Source organism: Marmota flaviventris, chromosome 3 (assembly GCF_047511675.1).
Source record: "Marmota flaviventris isolate mMarFla1 chromosome 3, mMarFla1.hap1, whole genome shotgun sequence".
In the NCBI taxonomy this organism is placed as follows: Eukaryota; Metazoa; Chordata; class Mammalia; order Rodentia; family Sciuridae; genus Marmota; species Marmota flaviventris.
This window is the reverse complement of record NC_092500.1, coordinates 40,740,160-40,759,684: the sequence shown is the minus strand read 5'-3', so window position 1 is coordinate 40,759,684 and position 19,525 is coordinate 40,740,160. Positions and strand designations below refer to the sequence as shown.

Here is a 19,525-nt window from a genome sequence, read left to right as displayed (position 1 = left end):
CCTGTTTTAGGAGATATTTGGATAAAGGCTAAGTAACCATTGACATACACTTAGAGAATGAAAGTATTCTTGTTTATATTATCAATGAATTCCACTCTGTGTTATTTAAATAAGTATTTTTTCCATAATTGAATGCCTTCATTAAACAAAATTCATGCAATGTAGAGGTGGTGTCTCAATAGAGACGTTCCAGGACTGGATGAGAACATGGCCGCCTCAGACATACATAGATTCTCCTGAGTTCAGATGGCCCGACAGATCTGTGCCCCCTGTGAACTGGAAGATAAAAGGAGTCAGAGATAAGAGTAGTTCCAGAAGAAAACAAAATCAAACAAACAAACAAAAACCCCAATTTCCTCAGTCTATTGCCAGTCTTCTAATTATTTATACACTGTGAAACAAAAACTTTCACAAGTATCTGTTGGAAAGGTATCATAGCAAAATAAAGCTAAATGCCAAGATGCTGGAAATGATGGCAGTGATTTCTTCTTAGGATTAACCCTGTGACATATGCTTTACAGGCACTGTCTTATTTACTCCTCACATAATGATGTAATGTATTATTATCATCCTGAAATAGAGATGAGAAATCAAAGGTTATAAAGGCTAAATAACTTGCCTGAGGTCCCAGCAGTAGTAAATGGTCTGATGGGCTTCAGAGCCAGCTCCATCTGACTCCCCAATTCATTCTGCTCATCTTTATGCTTCTTTTAACATTAAGCCATGGCACTTGTGGCTCCTGCCTATGGAGAAACTGGCACGAATGAAGTTTGACTGAACCCAAAGTTTATAGTAGAAAGGCAAAGAATTCTCTCTCTTTAATGATGTGTAGATGCACATCATCAAAAGAATATTTGAAGTTCTGAACAATATAAAACCTTACACACACACACACACACACACACACAGACACACAGACACACACATACACACACAGCACTATACAACCATACAAATATAACATAGTCTTAGTTAAGGAAAATGACCACCAAATAAAGAACATTTAACTGTAAACCATGAGTTTATGTTCTAATTTGGGAGACAATCACACAAGAAATTTTATTTACACTTTAATGTATTCAATTTAGAGATCATGGATATGTCCTATATATTATCATGTAAATGGGTGCATCCAGTTATTCACATCTTTCTGGAAATTTAGCCATTCCTAGATATGCATTAGAAGACACTCTGTTTTCTAAAGCAAATACTTTCTTTTTTCTGTTGTAATTTTAGGATGCTTTTACCTAGGATCTATTTTTTTAAAAATTTCACAATCCCAATTCTAGGTTTTGGTCTTATAAAAATACAATACACACACGTGTATATATATCCACACATGTGTATATATACATACAAACATATATATGATAGATTGGATAGATACAGATATGTATGGCTGTCTCTTACAACTTATATGTAATAAAGGCATATTTAAACAAATTAGATGTTTTTCAGCAGGAGATTGTTTAATGTATCACGTAATATCAAAAATAGTGAAATCAATATATGTGAATGGGATTTAGAAGAACCATCAAAATATTATTACATAAAAAATTGAAATTGCAAGATGATACTATATGTACAATTTGAGTCATATCTAGTTAAAAATTCCATTGTGTGTGGGGGAAGGGGGTGATCTGGGTGTATGTTCACATACTGTGCTGTAGGATGGTAAGTTATGGTGTAGACATACCAATTCTAGAACTCTTTTTGCCAAATTATTCACAAGTGGACAGGGGCTTCAAGTTGTAGGAAAACTTTCACTTTTAAGTTCTATACATCTGAGTTATTTATTTCTTGCAAAATTATCTATTATAAATTTAAAAAAATAGTTTGCATAATTTGCTTGGCACTCCTTGTTCATGAATATGACAACTCATCTTTTCAGTACAATTTGTCTTAGCTTTAAGCATAAAGTCACAGAGTTTATGGTCTGTCTTACATTCTTTTGCCCCTCTGCCTTTCCATATTTTATACTCTCTGTGGAGAATCCCTTACCTTCACTTTTCATGGTCGGGTTCCATTATGTTCCCAGATCTAATTCCAGTGCTTCTATTAACATTTTATGTGTATATTTTTTATTTATTTTCCCTCTTCCATTCTCACTTCAGATTTTTCATTTTTGTTACATCACATCCTGGTCTGCCTTGTACTAAACTAAAATATCCATATGAGCCATGCATGAAATTGAAATATCTTCATGCTTATTTCTTTCTTCTATGGTTATGTTATCATTATATTGCATTAATAGGTAAAAATTAGTAACAATTATTTTTGTGAAATGTTTGAACAGTTTCAGCTTTTCCTTATATTCTGATCTGTTGCTGAAGAGTCACCTCCAATCTATGTCAAATTGCCAGCCTTGTGGCTTGCAATCTGCTTCTCAGTTCTATATTGTAATTTATGTATTATAACTACATTGGCTGCCTATGTTCTCTAATATAAACACATTTCAAGAGGCTTAAATGAGAGATGACAGTCCAAACAAAGTATCTTAGACAGGAAGGCATTTGTAATTATTTTATAAAACGATGCCAAAATATTGTCACATACAGTATCTCATATGACAAATTCAATAAAGTCTCAGAGAAAAACACAAAACTTTATAAAGTTCCTGTGTAAATCAGTCCAGGTGGCTTCCTTTTACATTGACAGGCAGGATTATTTTCAAAAGGATAGGAGAAGGGGGGAGAGAGAGAGAGAGAGAGAGAGAGAGAGAGAGAGAGAGAGAGAGAGAGAGAGAGAGAGAGAGAGAGAGAGGAACCCAAACTGATCTGCTATAGAAGTTTCCTCGGTAGTCATCCAGGAAGGGGAGTTTTGCTCTGTCACAAGTGACTAGTCCCTGATTTTGAAAGCGTGAATCATCCTCCTTTGAAACAAGAGATAAGTGGGGGAAAGAACTGTTTCAAAATTATTTTACAACTATTTCCTTTTGAGCTATGACTTCTTAAACTGGAATGTGATCCAGAATAGCTTCCCTTTGGATCCAACATTTGTCTTAAGAATTTTTATTGTCTCTCTTTTCCCTCTCCCATCTCACTTCTTCCCTCCCTCTGTTCATCAGATTTACACTGACTGGGCCAACCACTACCTAGCAAAATCAGGCCACAAGCGGCTGATCAAGGATTTGCAACAGGACATCGCAGATGGAGTACTGCTAGCAGAAATCATCCAGATCATTGGTAAGACCTGCCCTCTGAGAGGAAGCATGAGAGTCTCTGCTCTCAACCCCTTTGGTAAATTAAAGTTTAAGTAGAATGCATAGCAAATTGTTCCATGTGTCTTGGAGATGAATGTGGCTCTCCCCTGATTTAATTAAACATGTTTATGTGAGGATGTTTGAGAAGGACGGTTTGGCCATACTTTTCAATAGCTAGAATTGTATCTTTACATACACGGAATTGTCAGAAATGAATGCTTCATTAAGCCATATGTCTCCCATGTGTGCATTTCTTTAGCGGGAGCAACTCATACACTCTGAGATTCCTTGAAACTGTATCTTGATCCAGCAGGGACAATTGTGAAAGGTTTCATGTCAGCAGTCATTTGGCACAAGTGAAAGAATTAGCAGCAACTTCCTTCTCACTCATTTTTTTTTTCCCCCTTGATTTGTGCATGTGGAATTGGTGGCTGCTAACAAGTGTGTCCTATTGTACTTGGCTTGGGAGATCGAGTAAATTTAGCAGCAACATTTTTGCTTATTTCTTTTTAAATCTCTTTTTTTTTCTGTTTTACTTCATTGCTTAAGCATGTTGTCCTTTTTTCTCTCTTTCATTTTATTTCTTGGCTTTAGCAAATGAAAAAGTTGAAGATATCAATGGATGTCCTAGAAGTCAGTCTCAGATGGTAAGAATCATATTTATTCTCAATATATAATGCTTATCATCATTTTCAGAATTAACTACATTTGTAAATGGGTTAGAAATTTCTTGGCATGCCCTCCTGCTTGTTGAAGAAACCATTTGATCACACTCTGTCATATGCATGAGAGTCTCTGGATTTCTATGGATACAGTTTATGCATATGATAACATGAGTACAATTAAATAACTCGGAATCCTGTATGACATATTTCCAGGTGTTTTTAGATCCTTGACTTTTGTCATTCTGATGTTCTGGATAATTTAATTCTGGTCTCTGTTCTTTATGGTTTTAAATTTCAGTTTTAAGTGTTACCTTTTTATCTCAACAACTATTTGTGAGAACAGTATTTGCCATGTGCATTTTAAAAATATATGAATAGTATTTATTTTGTTCATAAAGAAATCCAATGAAGCACATGGGCTGTTTGACACTATCCAAAATATTTCTGAAGCCATTGCTGTTGTAAGTTTGCTGAGCAGTGACTGGTTTTGAAATGTGATTCACAGCATGTTCCAGAAAGCCCTCAAACTGAAGGTCTGTCTCTCCCCTAGCTATCTCTTATTTTCACCACCTAGTAAAGTTACAAGTTTTATAATAAAATCATAGACTGATAAACTGCTGGGATAAAAATCACTTTTATAATTAAATAGCCACAACTTAATTTTATAGGACAACCTAAAACACAAATGCCTTAAGTGAAGTTTTATCATGTAGATATAATCATGAATGATAGCCACACTCCACAAGATGAGGCTTCTTTTTAGCACAGAATAGACACTTAGAATGAACTTAATAAATTCTTAATTGTCAGATACTTGGAAGAATGAAAAAAAAAAACTTGTGAACTTTTAAAATCTGCTGACCTGCATTACTTAATGTCAGAAAACTGAAATCCAAAATAATAAAAGGGATTTATTTTTAAGGAATGAGTAATTAGCTTGTCTCTTTCTCTCAAAGAAGCACTCCAAAGACCTATAAAGATGTCATGAAATCTCTCTCGCTGTTATGAAACCATCACTATAAAAGAAAGGTTCTCAATAAAATATTTCAGTTTTAAGGAAATTTCCTGATCCGATTACTCTGGTCACAAACATAACTCTGAAAATTAATTGAAGTTGTTTTCTAAAGTTTTACTGAGAGCAAGCCGAGATAGAATATATTCAGACCCTACTAACTCATAGCTATGTTATGTTGGAAAAACATGTAACCTCTTTGAACCTTGACTTTCTCATCTGCAAAATAAGCTTTAATTAGAATGTGGTAATAAAATATGTATATTAACATTATTATTAATTAAGCTGAATAAAATGCAGAGTAGCATTGCCATAAACTTTATAAAGAGCACATGCATTGATTGACACCTGTTAAAATATTTTTAGGGCTTTATATTGAAAAGCTCTATAGTCCCAGAAAATCATATATTGTTTTTTAATCCTAACATTCATTGGTTTTGCTTTTAATATTCAAACCAAAAGACGAGTTCCATACTACAAGATATTTAAATCTAGTGACTCTTACCTACTCTGCTGTCATTCCCATTTGATTCTGAATACAGAGAATCCAATAATTGAGTAAGTTTGTACTCTATGACAGAAAAAAAATCAGACTCAAAAGCTGGTGATTATAGATATAATCCTTAGATATTTGTCTGAAGCATCTATAGCTAGAGATTCAACAAATATGTGAAAGTATTTTCATTCGTATAAGACTTTGTGAAATTTTTATATTTTTTTACTCCTTGTTAGCTCTAACATACCATGTAATTTCTAGGATGCATCCTATCTTAATAGTCAAACTTAAAAAAGAAATAGAAAAAGAAAGACCAAAGTCTGAGATATTGCAAATGCTATGAAAAAAGTGTTTTTTTTTCCCCAGACAAAAATTATTAGTCAGAATCACATTAAATTTTGAATAAGAATGACTCGAATCTTCCTTTTCTTCTTATGTTTGAATTTTGAATCTGAAATTGGCATAGCCACAGTGTGTTGGTTCAGAATATAAAAGAAACAAATGCAACTTTTTGATTGAAGTATTTTTTTCTTCTGTTCTTCAGAATTTGCAGTGGTACTATGTTATTAATGAATGGAATTGCTCCACTGTGAGGGAGACAAGAAAGTAAAGAGAATTATGGTAGCATGACTAGGCTTATGAATTTCATTTCTACTCCAAACAGGATGTCGACTTTTATTGCACAACATCAGGAGGTTCTGCATTAGTAACAATGAGTTCTGTCCTTGTTCATACACCTACTTTTATCATATCTTCTTCTTTTTGTGACATTGATTGCTCTTTGTGTTTAATAACAAAAAGTAAGGTAAAACTAAGTCACTGTATTTGGTAGTCATAGATTGTCTTTAAGTTTCAAACTTGATGATATTTAATGAATCATTTTAATCTTGGATTAATATGTTTTCTTGTGAGGCATGAATGTATATTACATTAATGAATTCTCCTAACAGTTAACTAAATCACACTTAGCTAAAGTTTATCCAGCACCTAAAGTACTAGGTATAGGGACACTTGAAAGAACTACATATGAAGATCAGAGGTGCAGTCTAGATAATAACAGTACTACAGTTGCACAGGCAAGAAAAAGACTGAGCAGAGAGTGAACTTAGTGTGTTCCAGATGCAGGCAGATAGATGCCCTGTGGTTTGAGTATAGTCAGAGCTGTTTGAAGGGGAGGATGAAAGCATGATGATGTTGGGCCCAAATAAGGAGTTTGCATGGTGTTCTAACTTAGTTGAGTAACCTGGAAGATTTTTGAAGCTGGGCTGTGGCATCATTTGATAAAATATATATTTTTAAATCACCCTATTCTTTCTGGGAATTTTCTGCCAAAGGGATGTGGAGGATCATCCACTTGTTTTTAAACAGGGAGTTTTAAAAGGCCCCCAAATGTTGTGGTATAAATGAGTAAGTAATTACTATTAAGTAAGGTCAGTATTGTTGTTGGAGAAAACAGCCTAAAATATGAAGGGAGGAAGATGATACATTAATATTTTGACATGGAGAGTAAGTAGGAGGTGATTTTAGGCAATTAGACATATGTTTCTAAATGTCAGAGAAAAGCTTTGGTTGAACTCTACTGAGTACATAGTTAATAGTTAAAGCCATGGGCAAGGATGAGACCTTGCAGGAAGTCTGTGTGAAGTCAACAGTGAAAAAAGCTAAGGGTCTTATAATGAGGATAGCAACATTTATGTGGCAGACAGATATGTAGGAATCAGGAGGGAGAAAGAGCCAAAAGAATGTGAGACCATCATTAAGCAAGTGTATCACAGACATGTGTTGTTAATCCTTCGAGTAAATACAACAGTTGCAGCTATGGTACTTGCACTAGCCCAGAGAGGTAGAAAGAAGTGAGATGAGCTAAACATGACAGATGCTGTCAAATCCTACCTAGCCATATACTTGGTATGCTGGAATGAGAAAGTTAGTATTGGTAATTGTACAGGCACGGGTGATGTGAATGTGAGAATGTGATGATCTTTCTGTAGAGTGATAGTGTGTTAACAAGTAAATAAGAGATTCAGATATCTATAGAGTTATAAATAATTTTTCTAGGAGTGCCCTGTTGAAGAGAAGAAAAATTATATATAGTTCAAGAGAAAGGCTGTGTTGAGGGTAGTTTTTTATAAGGAAGGAAGGAAGCAAGAAGAAAGCAGTAAACAGGCAGATTGGGTCCAGGGGAGTGGGGTGATAAGTGATGATGTGAAATCCTAAAGGAAATCATGGAGGAGGAAATTTCAAAGTCCACATAGGAGATCCACTATCAGGAAAGAATGGGGAGACATATTCCTTTGTGATGTGTCATAAGGGAATATGATTAGGTTAAGATGTGGGTATTTGAAATAGATTAAACAGAAATTGAAGGAGTTAAAATCAATGTGTAATGACTTCAGAATAGATACTACTAATGTATGCTTTATGTGTTTCTCTAATGGTGTCATTATAATAAAGAAAATTCAACAAGTATATTATTATATATAGTACCTAATATTAAATAAATTTACACATATATACATATATCTTACTCTTTCAAATAATATGATATAAAAGTCACATATTTAAGAAAAATATGAATTTTTACCAACTTATTATTAGTATTATTTTTATTCAATGAATCCCAGTGTCAAAGTCATGGTTATTATTTTTTTTCTAATGATAAACTCCTACAAACTCAGTGCTGTTATTTTAAAAAAAAATAGCACTTACTTTGTAGGAGCTTATCAAACGCTATATTTACCCTTATTTGAAGATGAAGCTGCTAATACAGATGACACCTGTTGAGTAATTTCTAGGTGGGTGGTATCAGGATTCAAAATATATGCTGCATGCCATAACTTTGATGCACTTAGATGAGGAAATAAATTAGTAAACTATTAATACCAGGAATGTCTGGAATGGCCTGCAGATTAAAAATAGAGAAAAAAATGCCCAACATTTATTTGAAATGCAGAGGCACAAGTGTAAGATTCTTAGACAAAAATGTTAGACATGTAAGAGAAAGGTTGTTTTGAAAACAAGTTTTTATTTATTTTAAAATAGACCATTATATTTAAGGACCCATACAAATGTGCAGGGGAATTAGGACATTCGATTGTGTGAAATGAAATGGTTGTGTGAAATGGTTGCAAAGACTTAGATTAAACCGCACAACTAAGGATCTAGCAAAGGCACTGGCTCACAGCTTGCTCTTCCTTTGTCTTCACCCTAGTAGCCCAAGTGTTTATCAGCCATGACCTTCCACCTTATTTTTGATCATGTGATATATGTTATTGTATGAAATTTGCTGATTGTGAGGATCTTTGGAACAGCCATTCATCATACTCTTTTCATTCCTAGAAGAGAGAAAAGTACATTCCAGTCTTCCCTCCCTGTCTCATTTTGTGTACCACAGGATTATGGCTTCAGAATAAATACTGTTACAGGTTTTACAGACATCTTTATTCCATTTCTATAGTTAGGATTATGTGGAAGGTGAAACTCTTCTTGATAGTAAGTGTCCCATACTTTTATCAGTATTTTTTCCTTCACACTCTTACCAGCCACTGCTTGTAATTCTTGCTCCTTCAAAGGATTATTTTAGGAAAGAAAAGAAGATGAGGTTTTTAACCACACAGGGATGAGATAAAAATTGGAATGCTCTTAGAAGTTTAATAAAATCTTATAAATGGCACACTGAAGGATTCTGGCCTTATGACTCACAGGAATAGAATACTGCCAAGGTTAGTCCATTCACGTGATCCCCTGCCATTTTTTAAGCAGTTCCGTGGCTAGAAAAAGAATACCTCATAAAGACTAGTGTTTTGCTACAAGTGTAATAACTCTAAAGGAATTTTAAATGAAAATTACTACTTTGCAGTTTCCTTAACAATTTCATTATTTTCACAGAGGCTCAAAATTCGGAAGAATGCATAAAACTACTAGTTTTAGAGACCAATAATTTAATTTGTAAGAATATTCCCCTGATGATTTTTAAAACTGTGTCCCTAGAAATTGCTCTGTATAAAGTTCAAATGAAGTAACTGAAATTCTATGGAGGTCTTGAGGAGCAGTATACTGTGTTGAAAGGACAATGGTCACTGGAGTTCTAATTATGACTTTGTGACCCAGGACAAGGAATTCAGCAATGCTTATTAGGGCCTCTGCTCATTTCTGCAGTGATGAAACTGGAATGAATAGCACAGCCCATTGACATTCTAATCTGCTATGTTGGTTTTAAAAAATACCAAAGTTCATGATTTTCTCTTCAATATTTTATTTTATAACATATTAGAGTTTGCCATCTTTACAGATTTTAAAACTGCTTTCATTGTAAGTTTAGAAAGTTATTTTGCTAAAAATGTTTTGTTTAATTTACAAAAAAATGTATAGCATAGAAATTGTCTTACTGTGTGTAAGAATTATTTGGTCTGCCACTTAGAAATTAAATAATAGTTTAAAACACAGCAGTTCTTTGTTGCATTAACTTTATGTTATAAAATAAATAGTTTAAGTATTCATGCAAGAATGTATGTCTATTTGAATTGGTTTCTGTCATTAATAGTTTCGATAGAAATTGGAATTAAATAATTTAATTTGGTTTGGGTTCCAGTTTTTTCATTTCTTTTTTTTTGGAGACTGATGTAATTTTTAAAATTTTGTTGGGAAAATTTATAAGGTTTTAAGTACATATATGTAACCATTGTAAAATATAATTAAAATTTTTACTACATATTTGAATATTGATTACATTTTTATCTTTTTTTCACGTAAAATGCTAAAAAATACTTTCTACTCATTGACACAGAAACATTCCCAGCCACTAGGCTTGCCACAGCCGTTAGGTCATCAGAGACCCCAATCTCAGACACTGCTCTCCATTCTCTGTCAATGCTCTCCACATGTATCGACATGCATCCACCATTATAATATAATTCAGAATAGTTTCATCAATTTAAAAATCCTGTGTGCTCTAGCTATTCATCCTTCCCAGTTACTCTCTCTATAGTTTTGTCCTTTTTAGAGTGATAGATATTTAGAGTCATATAGTATGTGGCCTTTTCAGATTAGAATCTTTCACTTAGTAATATGCCTTTAATATCCCTCCTTGTTTTTTTCATAGCTTGAAAGCTCATTTTGTTTCAGTGCTGAATACTAATTCACTGTCTTAATGTACCACAGATTACTTATCTTTTCACCATCTAAAGGACTTCTTAGTTAATTCCAAGTCTTAGTAGTTCTGAAGAAAGTTGATATTAACATCCATGTGCAGATTTTTGTATGAACGTAAGCTTTTAACTTCTTTGTTTAATCTGAAGGAATGCAATTGCTGGATTGAATGTAAATGTTTGTTTAGTGTATTAAGAAACCACAAAACTATCTTTCATACGACTATACAATTTTGCATTTCCATCAGCAATGAACAAGAGTTCTCTCATTCTACACATTCTGGTCAGCACTGGGTGTTGTAATAGTTCTGGATTTTGGTCTTTCTAATACATGTACAATGGTTTTAATTTGAAATTTCCTGATGACACATTATATGGAACATCTTTTCATGTGCTTATTCGTCATTAGTATATCTTCTTCAGGGAGGCATTTCTTCGGGTCTTTGGCTCCAGTTTTTAATCACTCTGTTTTCTCCTTGTTGCATTTTCAGAGTTCTTTACATATTTTGGATAGCAGATCTTTTGAAAACATTTTTTCCCCATTCTGTGGCTTATTTCCTAAACATTGTCTTTTCACAGAGCTTTAGTTTTTTTAGTTTAGATGAAGTCTGGCTTATTATTAATTTCTCCGATATGGCTTTCGTGTTGTATCTTAAAAGCCAACGTGATTTAGATTTCCCTCGTGTGTCATCTCACAGACATTTTATGTTTTTGTGCTTTATATTTAGACTTATGATCCATTTTTAATTAATATTTTGAGAAAGGTCTGTGTCTATATTTTTAAATGGTATATGGTGGTCTAGTTATTTAGCACCACTTGTTAAAAATGTTATCTTTGCTCCATTGTATTGCCTTTGCTTCTTTGTGAAGCATCAGTTGAATATACTTACGGGGGTCTGTTTCTGGCTCTCTTTTCTGATCCATTGATCTATCTGTCCATTCTTCTGCCTTGTTTCTGTTGCTTTATAATAAGCCCTAAAATCAGGTAGTATCAGCCCCCCCCAGTGTAGTGCATCTTGTTTTGTGTTCCATTAATTCTTTTACCTCTGTGTGTAAACTTTGGAATCAATTTGTCAAGTTTCACAAAATCACTTGCTAGGATTTTGGTAGAGTGTTTTCCTTTAATGTTTTGGTTCCCTCTCCTGCTTCCTCCCCTACCCCCAACCTTGTGATATAAATAAACTTTCTTCTTTAAGACCACACTTGCTTCTTCCACTTGTGTCAGGAATGTAAACTCTGATGAGGTTGGGAGAGGGTGTGGTTATGTGAGAGGAATAATATTTATATTTATAGATGCTATGGTGAAATCATCCACTTGGAAAATTTATTGCTATAGAAATTTAGCCATGTATAAATAAATATTATTTAAATCTAGAAAAGTTGTGTAACTGGTTAATAATAAAGCAGTAAGTTTCTTGTTTTCTGCAACAAACTGAAAAACAGGAACTTAATAAAAACCTGCAGAGCATATTTTCAGGTCAAAGAATACTGATAAAATTTTTATAACATTACACTTATAATACTTTATACTTACAATTTCAGCTAATTATAAAGTTTGATGTTATCTATAATTGACAACTAATATTAATATTTAACTTTCATTATTCTTTAACAAGTTAGTTAAAACCCATAGTATGATTTTGAGAAAAAAATAAATTTTATCTGATGAAATCCTTATGAATTTTTCATATCTGTACCCCCCCACACACACTTCTGTTATAATGTATATGTGTTCACAAAGTGCTTTTTTCATACTTGTAATGTTATATATTATTAAATAAACTCTAAGCCCTTATCCATTTCCAGTATGGATGTGTGTGTGAACACATGGAGATATCTATATGTATACACACATAGATACACAGGAACATATATATCTAGTATGGAACTAAGCTCTTTAATCTTCACTGAGTGTTTCAAGGTTGTGAACTGAAGATTTTCCATATCACAGTTGAGGAAGCTGAGGCTTTGGGATAGCAAACATCTCTCAGTTTCTTACAATGTGTGCATTACAGTACCAGGATGCAAAACTGATTTGTTTGACTTCAAAACTTTTAATAATTGTACTATAATGCCTAACAAATACAAATAATTGTACTATAATGCTTACTCTGTTTGTCAAGTCACAGACCAGTTAAAAAATAAGATAAAAAGAAAACAAGAGCCAAGGAAATCACCATTTCCTCCCCTCTCCCTGTTGGGCGACACAAACAAATTTGAGGTGGGAATGGGGGGCATGCGAGGCTTCCCAGTTCAGCCGCATGGGTCACCTGAGCAAGCTTCAGCTTCATCTTCTCTCAGAAGAATTAACAACACACAACCCCAGACAATGAGTCCTGGAAATGTGCATACTCACAAGGAATCTCAGCCCACCCTGGTTTGCCAACGTTTTTATATCTAGTGCTTTACTGGTAGAAAATTGTATTACTTCCTTGTGGCTGCTGCAACAAATTATCACCAACTTGATGGCTTAAAACAACAGATATTTAATCTTTCACAGATCTGAAGGCCAGAAGTCTAAATTCTGGATCACCAGACCAAAATCCATGTGTCATCAGGGCTGTGCTTCCTTCAGAGGCTATAGGGGAAATCCTTTCCCTGTCTTTTCTGGCATTTGGTAACTGTCAGCATTCTTTGGCATGTAGCTACACCAATCATCCTGTAATCGACAAAGATATAAAAATGCACTGCCTAGTTAAAAATAATCTGGAAGAATCTTGAAAACTTATGAAATGTGTGGAAAAAGTAGACTTTGCACTCTCTTTCTAGCTTTACCTTCAGACTACACAAATCCATCCTTACAATTAGCAAGTATTTATTAAGCACCTATTTTATGCCTGGCACTGGGTCCTAACCACCTCTCAAGTGGTAGAGAGTTTAAGCCAGGGGATATGAGTAGTTCAATCGGAATGTTTAAATTACAGAGGTAACAAGAATGGTGTGGTAAGAAGAGCAAGTTCATTGCAGACTGACAGGTTTGGGTTTGAATTCTGGCTCTACTATTTACTAATTTTGCACATTGATAAATGCCATGCTATGACTGTAAACCTCTGGTGAATGCAAAATCTAATACTAACTTGACTAGAGTGAAAGTTAAAAGGTTTTTGCGTTTAGAGTTAATAGAATGCTTGCTTAAAATTCTATATAAACAAGTTTCCTGTGCTAGGATTTTGGGTGAGGCTGAAGGGAACTGAGAGGTAACTTCCAAACAACTTTGCTTTTCTCCATTCTTGACATGCTACATTCTTTTCTTTATTTTTTTCAAACTGCAGCTTTATCATGCTATGTATTGTGTGTTTTGTGAGGTTAGAGTGTTATTATTGACTTATTAAAATCAATTAAAATAGAATTTAAAAAAATTAGAGTGCATTGCAGGATAGTATGAGTAAAAATCAATTTGTGGAGCCTTTATTATCATTTATCAATAAATCTGTATCCTGTGTGGTCATATAAAAATTTTTATTTCCAATGCAGTACTGATCATTTTTTCCCGTTAGATCCCATTAGACCTCTGAGCTTTAAGATCAAACCCAGACCAAGCATGGGGCTTGGATGATGCTCCTCAGTGAGCCCCACTTGTCTCTTTGGCCTCATCTCCCACCACCAGCTTTCTTCAGATTTCAAGATTCCTAACCCTGGAGCCTCTTCTGGCTTTATCTCCCTTCCCATGCAGTTTCACCAAACCAATATGAAGGCTACTAACCTTCAGAATACTTTCAGATTTGATAAGCGGTTGAAAGTTGAGAAAGAGTTAGGTGAGGTTCGACTTTTAATTTCTGGCTATTCTGACCTATGATGTTTCTCAACCAAGCTGTGTTCACATTTAGCTCCTTCCTGGGTTTACCTCATAGCACCTCTTTTTGGTGAGCCCTTCCTAAATGTACAAGTTGGGCTTCCTTTTTATCAGCAAAACCTGCATGTTAAGATCATGGGCTCTGTGTGTCCTCCTGCATGATGATTTAGTTGTTAGATCAACACTTTTTCCATTTGAATTGGTGTAGGTAAGTCCAGGTTAGAGGAAGAGATCTTTATAGCGATTTTAGATGAGTCTAAGTTACTCTTCTTTCCTAGCCTTCTTGGCCTCTGACCAGGAGTAGGCTCTCCCTCATCCTCTAGGAGTCTGTGTTTCTCTGATCACAACATTCATCACATTAAATTGGATTTATTACAAATTTATCATGAAAAATAAGAAGTAAGGATAATTAAAAAATAGCACAAGTCACAAAAAAATTCACGTTCCAGAGACAGCTGAGGTTACAATAGGTTTTTGATCTTCTAGATGGTGTCTGTATGATTCAGGACAACTCTCTCCAGGACTTGAAAGAAATCCTAATTAGGATGCATTTCTCCTGTAGAGAAATGAGTCTTCAAGGTGTGATATTGCAACTTGGTTTATGATTACTTAACCTTTTGTATGGAAGCACTTTTTGAGTCTAAGGAGCAGCACAGTCTTTAAAATTCCAAGTCAAAGTCACCTCTGTAAGCAAACTGCAAAAGGCGAGGGTTGCCATGATTTATTCTTCAGCATCTCTGCAATCATTTTTCCTTATGGTTGCTCTGGTTGGCAGGACCTAGCTCCTCCCTCTCATGGATGTCTAACATTATCCAAATCTGACTTATCTATCAAGTCTAAATGACATGTCTGTGAAGCTTTCTCCAGATCTATAGTGAAAATAGATAGCTTCATTCTCTTAAATGCCATACAATGTTGTTTATAATTCTTCATTGAGATTTATCATATGATGCTTGGTGCTATGGTGAGTTATAAATCTATTTTGTGTCTTCAGCTGCTTTATAAACTTACAATGACTGAGACCTTGTAATTCATTTTTATATCCCTTCACCAGCCAGCAGAACTCTGCCCATAATCAGCAATCAATATTTGCTGAATGAATTAGTCATTCAATATTAAGTGTTCTGCCATAGTTTAGACTTAATCACAAAATCTAAGGTTGATGTTAATAGAATTGTTCTTATTTAGGAATAGCTTACTTAACACTGAAATGAATAAATACAAATACTTATAAAATATATTCTGTGTTTATGTCAAGTATACATGTTAACCCTCAGGTTTAAAAAAAATGAAGGTATAAATATATTGATCACTGTCTTAAGTTTTCATAAGTGAAGAAAGAAAATGTGAGACCTTCTTTAACTCAACTTGAAATCCATTTGTGATTAAGCAATTAAAAATGCTTTTATTTATTATGTTCATAAAAATCATGGTAATGTACAATTATGATATTAGACAATAAGCGAAATTTCTGATTTGAAAAATGGGCTCCCATTTTTCATGGGAGTAATTGAAACTATTGGAAATAAGTCAATGCTCTCTAGAATATTTAAGGATAGTGGCTCTACTTTGAGCATAATGTAAGTGTAATAAATGTTCAGTAAATAAATAAGTGGTTTGATTAGAACATAAAATTAAGTGAAGGGACTCCAACATGCTGACATTAATTATACAAATAGTAACTATTCAGATCTAAAAGTATGTACCAACTTCTGTTGACTCTGTTTAATTTCTTCAACCAAAAAAAAAAAAAAACCTAGACAGTAGTCCATTTTCACATTTACTTTAATAAAGCTCTACTTTTGTTTAAGGTTTCACAATAACAATAACTATTTGAATAAACTCTAAAAGCCTTAAAGGGCAATATATTTTGATACTTCTGAAAATACTGACTGAATCTAGAATTAGTGATGCTTTATTCTATTTTCATTATATCAGGGTTTTCATAGTTACCTAATTATAATTAAATTTAACATGAAACAGAGAGGGAAAGTAGGTGTTCCATTCCAAAAAAGAAAAAGAAAAAAAAAAGGAAAGTCACAAATAGAAGACAGGACAAAAAAAATTATGCTTAACTTAACAGTAGACAAGCAAGAGTTTTGGAGTGACTGTTCATAAGCTACAATGTGACTATTACCTGAGCCAAATGAAGAATGTGGTGCCTACAGAACTCAGAATAAATTTCTTTGTACTACTGCTGTACACTTTTAAAAATTACATAAATATCTCTCTTTGTATGTATATATGTATGTATATCCTTTTATATATAAATATATACACACATATATGTTTGTTTATATATATTTAATATCATGAGAATAAAGTATAAAATGCATAACTTATGTTATACCATGACACAAATAACCAAAGACAATGCATTGCTAGGTCTTAGCAGTGGGATTCCTGCATCAACATGGGAGTACACTGAAAATATATACAGTTATTTTGAAGAGCATAGATTAATGCTGTAGTTTCCAAGATTTCTGGGGAGTTGAAATCACCCAGGAAGTGAAACTGGCTCCTATATATTGGCATTTTGTTTGAACTGATAGGAATATAAATTGGGCATCTGTGGATTTTAAAGTTATGCTATTTATTCTTATGTACAACAAAGATTAAGAATCTCTGGATTAAAAATATGGGTTAGCAGGGTTAATGCAACATGTACAGTTCTTAGGCAGGTTGACATAAGGCCTAAAGCAAAAGAGGTGGGCTTTTATACCATAGCCACTAACTATTAGTATTAATGACATACATAATCATAATTCATTTCTTGTTTCTTGAGTCATTTTGTTCTATAGGCAGTGTATCATGCTGTATGCTTTCCATGTACAATTTCACTGAATCTTCTAAGTAATGACATTTATTATCTGCATGCCATCTCATTATTTATATTGAAAGGGTCTTGTGAGACTTCCATAGGCTCTGCAGTTATGTGAATTCTTTGAAATTACTTTTTTAAGCTCAAAATATATTAGGAGCAAGTTCCTTCCATACATAGTTTCAGTATTTGTGGAATATTGGTATGTCTACATGTTTTGTTAGCTCACCCAAATTTGATTAATCCTTTGACATTTCTATTTCTCAGCTGTTTGCCTGTTATCAGTGGGTTTTGGCTTTCCACTGTCATTATCAACTTTTCTTTTCCAGAATAAAGATATTTTCTTCCCTGACTTACAACAGCCAAAGATCAGAAATTGTTTTTGAATACTATCAAATTCATGTTATATTGTAGAATCTGGATCAATAAAACATGGTTCCCATTTTCCAGAGACTGAAGGTCTCAAGCTTACGTCTTCATAAAATCAAAACTACCTGAACAAATAAGTAAGCATACCTATGAGAGCTTGGCATACAACTCTACATGCTCACAAACTAAATAGGGGGAGTGAGGAGGAGATCAAGAAAAGAATAACTTTGCCAAATAACCTAGTTATTTTGAAATAGTTTAAATTTGGACAAATAATTGGTTGCTTATTAAGGACTAAATTACATTAGAACTCAATTCTTTCCTTTATTTGTGTATCTAGACAAATTAAAGGGGGCTGAAAGAAGTAGTAAATGTCTTGTTCAGGTACTAGATATGGGGACATGTAAAAGTTAACCATAATTATATAGCCTGTATTTTAAATATTGTTCATTAAGTATCTAATTTAATTAAATCTTGGAGAGACTTTGCTTCTGAGCATGATTTGCTAGTTATTAGCTAATGAATATAATTTCCCCACATAAAAAGAGGCAACATAGCCATGGCAATGCTCTGGTTTTCTTTAGGGAAATGTTTTTCCAATTGTGACTTACCATCCATTAATGGACCCTGAAAGTCCATCTAGCAATTCTTAATCAACACTTAAATAGATTTAGCAGAAGCTAATATAATGTAGTAGAAAATATCACTTTGTAAGTTTCCCCAAAAGTTAAGAGGTTTGTAGTTCAAAGAACATTTGTGAGTTCATATGGAAAAAAGTAATCAAAACAATATTTATAGTAGGTCTATTTAACTGGAATATATTTAAGGATGATGTATTTAAAAACAGCAGGAATAAAAAGATCATCTCTAGAATTTATTAAAGTAAAAATAATCAGTAACTAAAGCATGATATCATATAGTTACAAATTCCATTCAAATTATTTTCAAGTATCCCTGTGGTGAGGAAACTGACTACATAAATGGAATTTAATAAGATTTCTCAAAGCCATTTCTTTATACTGTAATATATTTTGATTGTGTAAAAAATGTAGCATAATACTAACAAGTGTGATTGAATTTATAGGACTGAAATTAATCAGGGAAAAGATGTTAAAGTTATGTTTATTATACTACTATATTATTAGAAAATTCATTTAGGCCTGGGACAATATTATTGAATAAGTAAATGAGTTTTAAATAAATTAGCCTTTAGTTGATATATTAGAAACAATATTCAAATATTTATTCTCTTGCTGTTACTTAGCTATCATAGTCATAATGGAGACCTGATAGAACTATTTTAGGTTGCTGGTGCTCATAATGAATGACATAGAGGAAAAAAGGTGAATGCTCCTGAGAAATAGTCTTGTAAAGAATTAGGACTGCTTTTTACTTTTCTCTATTTGGGTTTTATATGTTTTCTCTGATATAAGGTGACTGATTCATAATGGGGTAGGGAGAGGGAGCATGGGAGGAATAGATGAACTCTAGATAGGGGAGAGGGGTGGGAGGGGAAGAGAGGGGGCAGGGAGTTAGAAATGATGGTGGAATGTGATGGACATCATTATCCAAAGTACATGTATGAAGACGTGAATTGGTGTGAACATACTTTATATACAGAGATATAAAAAAGTGTGCTATAAAATTCTTTTTAAAATATATATATACATATTTTTAGTTGTAGATGAACACAATACTTTTATTTTATTTTTTCGTGGTGCTGAGGATGGGACCCAGTGCCCCACGCATGCCAGGCAAGCACTCTATCACTGAGCCCCAGCCCCAGCCCCAGCCCCAGGGTTCTTTTCTAATTGTGGTTCACGTTGATGTAGTGCCACGTGTTTTTAAAACCCAATCTAGATATCAGTCTATTTCATATGCTGACTAAAAAGTAGACTGAAAAATGTATCTTACAAACTTAAAGGCTCTATTTATTAGTATTTTGTGGATGTCCCACCCAACTAACCTGCTCATCTACCATAAAAGTAATTCAAATTTAGGAGATAACATCCTATTAATA

The 19,525-nt window shown here is 33.6% G+C and overlaps 1 protein-coding gene across 1 annotated transcript in view; it reads left to right on the top strand.

Moving 5' to 3' along the window:
* Positions 1 to 19,525, top strand: part of Nav3 (neuron navigator 3) — a 342,152-nt gene that overhangs the window by 97,581 nt on the left and 225,046 nt on the right. Inside the window, exons 2-3 of the mRNA XM_027928253.2 lie at positions 3,068 to 3,185; positions 3,797 to 3,849. Of these exons, the coding sequence (XP_027784054.2) occupies positions 3,068 to 3,185; positions 3,797 to 3,849 (171 nt within the window). The remainder of the gene's footprint in view (positions 1 to 3,067; positions 3,186 to 3,796; positions 3,850 to 19,525) is intronic.